This window comes from Ursus arctos, unplaced genomic scaffold, assembly GCF_023065955.2.
Source record: "Ursus arctos isolate Adak ecotype North America unplaced genomic scaffold, UrsArc2.0 scaffold_4, whole genome shotgun sequence".
NCBI classification, from domain to species: Eukaryota; Metazoa; Chordata; class Mammalia; order Carnivora; family Ursidae; genus Ursus; species Ursus arctos.
Genome location: NW_026623056.1, coordinates 80,885,948 through 80,889,828, shown reverse-complemented (window position 1 = coordinate 80,889,828; position 3,881 = coordinate 80,885,948). Strand labels below are relative to the sequence as shown.

The 3,881-nt window shown below is 39.9% G+C and overlaps 1 protein-coding gene across 1 annotated transcript; it reads right to left on the bottom strand.

The window, feature by feature from the left end:
* Positions 1–2,856: 2,856 nt before the first annotated feature.
* On the bottom strand, positions 2,857–3,594 carry LOC113255904 (keratin-associated protein 13-1-like). Its single transcript, XM_026499625.4, has one exon. The coding sequence runs from the start codon at positions 3,541–3,543 to the stop codon at positions 3,040–3,042; it is 504 nt and encodes a 167-aa protein (XP_026355410.2). The 5' UTR covers positions 3,544–3,594; the 3' UTR covers positions 2,857–3,039.
* Positions 3,595–3,881: the final 287 nt, after the last annotated feature.

Below are 3,881 nucleotides of genomic sequence, written 5' to 3'. Positions count from 1 at the left end.
TTTGTTTTACTCCTGTTCATCTGTTTTAAATCAGTTTAATTATTAGACCAGCCAAAGAACCTCAAGGGTAGAAGTAAAATGTTCTTCTCCCCAGCACAGTACAAAGAATCCACGTAAAGTTCATAATGCTCTATTTGACGATGTTCATGTAAAGTTATTTAAAAAGGTCAACATTGAAGATAAAATAATTAGTTGCCTCAGTAATAATAAAAAATGCAAATCTGGTAAAGGACAGCATCTTGGTAAAGACAAGTAAGATTCCTATGGAGAAAAAATAACAATTGTAAGTATTGTAAACAAATAATTCATAATTGTATCCAAACAAACTGGAATATTCTGCTACTGAAAGTTGGGGCAGTAGTTTTAAAACTTTAAAAGCAGTCATGTGTACACCCACAGTAGATTAGTTTGGCAATCAATGCTTTTCCTTTTTCCTTACCTCATCGATCACCTCTGTTGTGTTATTATCCTCGTGCCTTTGTGTTGTGGGTTTTTAAGCTGTTAGTATGCTATTTTACATAACAAAGCACACACAAGAAATTTTCTTCTGTTTCTTGAGGGTAGGGCTACTATTCTGCCAAGCTAGATTCTAAATCTTCCCCTCCCCCTCCAGCCCCCCACACCTATGTTACTTATGAGCAAACAGTACTCCTTTTCTCTACTCAAGGACTTGCCTTTGATTTTACTCAGACTGCTTCCACTCCTTCAACCTTACTCACCAATATGGGAATCCAGTTTACAGTTTCTGGGAGATGTCACAAGATTTTGGCAATTTTACTTTTTTTTTTTTTTTTTTTTAATTTTCATAGAAAAGCTTCTAGGAGCAGCAGTGTTTGTGTTGGGGAATTTGAAAGGAAATTAAGAAATCTGTCAAGTTACTTAAGAATCATCTTTATTTTTTCATTTGTTTCATTTTTTAAACTTTTAACAAGAAGCTGATCATCTCCAATTTTTGGCTGCTGGTATTGAACTTGAATATACCAAGTGAGATGTGAGAGGGCTTTTTAAAAAATATATATTTTTGTTCATAGTGTTAGGTATTGAGGAAGGAAACATCATGATGTGACACTAATAATAATAATTAACATGAAGAATATAGGGTTTGTCACAACACTCCGAATTTCCAGGGATCTCTTCCTGAGAGGCAATCAAATATTTCTCTCTCGGTCTTTTATTAGGTATTATAGTTAATATAAATACTTTCAAATGAAATTAGCTCACCCTTCCTTCGCGCTTTTCTCCAAAACTCTAAATTTGTTTTCATTTCTACTCTTTGTTCTGGATGCAATTCATGAGGCTAATGAAAGGAGATCCCATAGGAGTTGAAGCCTATTCATATAAAGGAATTTCTGTAGTACCAGAGGTACTCAGGTACTCTTTGGTTAAACAGAGTTGCATATTAAAAAAATAAAATAAAATCCAGAAAGAACAATAAAAGATGGATTCAAGAGGTCAGATTCTACAAGATCTTTGATTTATAGACTTTGGCAAGCTTCTAATCCTTTTGAGTTTTTATTCCCTTATGTCTGGAAAGGTCTATAGGACATAATGTTTATCTTTCTCACAGGGATGTTTGAGCATTAAATGAAAGTGGTATATCTGACTCCGTTTGCGCTCTCCCCTACGTCGTCATTCTCTCGGTGGATCCCAGGCACAGCTACAGTCAACAATTTCACGCAGACCTCAACTCTCTTTGTGCAGACAGTTTCTCTTCCCAAACACAACATTTCTTTCACTCTCTGCCTGAGCTTCTCTGAGGTCACAGGCAGGAAAACAAACGGAGCCCATGTGAATCCTCATTTGCACACTGAAGGGAGTTCCAGGAAGTTAGCTTACATCTGGGACAACACTGAACCAATGAGAGACATGGAAGCTGATGGATAAATGCTTCCATTTGTTGACCAGATCCTGGGGTAAATAATTCCAAGAGTCATTCTATAAGTTCCTAAAAAGGCCCAGAAGGATTGGGTTCCCATTGCCCACTGTAATATTAACTAAAAAATACATCCTTTTATGAGATTTTCCTTTCTGATTTTTCTAAACTTCCATGGTCTCCCAAACCAGCTCCCTGGGATCTTATACCAAGTAAACTACCTGCACCCAAGTTCTTGACTTCAGCTCTATTTTGGGGAGATGGGGATTGAGGCTAGGACTAATAAACGTAAATGTTCAACACTGCTCAGGTGTGTTGCTCTTAGCTTGAAAGGCTGAACCTTGGAGAAACATGAGGAGGTTATTCACACTTCCTTAACCCAGTTACTCCCCCATCTAAGATCATTTCAAAACTCACATATGTTTATAGGTAAGGCTCAGGAACACATCACCTATGGCAGGCAGGGATCACGGCACTTAGGCTAACCAACAAAGAGCATCTATAGATCATCTGTTTTCTGCTGAAAATCCACACTCAGAGACTGGACTTTGAGGTACATGTCTATTGATGTATAACCTCACCTTGTCAATTATATTCTTGTTGTCTGCATTTCTAGTTTATGTACCAGTTTCTTTGCTTTCCTTTATCAGCAAAAATTCATGATCCTTATTCTCAGGCAAGTGTCACTGACATTGAGACATGCAAAATATGGACCTCCAGGAAATGAATACTCCCAGCAGAAAACATAGCCAATGTCAAAAGAAATTTGCTCAAATCTATCACATTGTATGTGCCCAAACCCAGTCTCAGAGTCATACTGATCTTTATCAAAATCTCCCAAGTCCATAAAATACAAAAACTACAGGCAAATAATAATAATAAAAAGAAGATGAACAATATATTTGAATGCCAGATTACAAATATTTATTAGATTATAATTTTCCTTTTCAATTGCTTTTCAATGAAAATCCAATATCATGTATTCTACCAATAGTACAGAATTTAAGACTTCATTTGAGATTACTCATTAAGTTCAGTCAGACAAAACTTGGGGCTACAAGAAACTGATGATAAGGAATAAAAGAATAGTAGTAATTGGTGGAAATGAAAATGATGGCTGCACTGAGTAGAGACTTTGACATCAATACTCAAAGACATCTGGACCCTCAGCAAGTTGAACTATAGAAGCTAGATCCACAGGGAGGCCTGTAACACAATGACTGGCAGCTCCTAGTGGTGAAGTAGGTTGGGTGGCAGAATCTGGATCCATAGCTCAGGGAAGGGAAGCCATGGACTCTAAAACTGAGGGGTCTGATGCCCAGGGATCCACAACCCAGGGAGTAGCAGCTTCTGGATCCGTAGCCCAGGGAACGGCAGCTGCTGGACCCAATGCCCACAGACCCAGGGTAAGCAGTCCAGCAGGGACTGCAGAGCGTGGAGGTCCTTGGGCGGTAGCAGGACGTCTGGCAGGGGCTGGACACCACACAGGATGTCTGGCAGCTGGTGGGCTCACAGCAGGTCTCCTGACAGCCACTGGAGAGGGAGGAGCCCAGCTGGCAGGTGCGGTAGACCAGGTTGCTGGGGTAAGAGCAGCAGGAGGAGCCTGGGTAGCGCAAGTAGCCCCCAAGGGAGCGGGAGGAGAAGTTTCCAGAGCAGCAGCTGTAGGACATGTTGGCAGGAGATGTGAATTCAGCTGAGTTACAGTGAGAAGATTCTCTGTTTGAATTTCATCTCTGGACCGGGGTGTTTATATACTCTCAGCCATGGGTGTGGTGACCTACACGGTCATCCTTTACATATTCGTGTGCCCTCATTGACGTATGTGTAACTCAGTAATCTCTGTAATTGCAGTTGACTAGTTTCCCGTATCTTGTATTTATGGATGCTATAATTTTGGTGTTACAGCCAAAGCTAGTGAACTGCTCCTATGTCAGAAATACCGTCACTGTTTGACATTAATGTTCATGTCATCTCAGCCAGGAAAGCCCTTCCTTTCCTTTTGCCATAA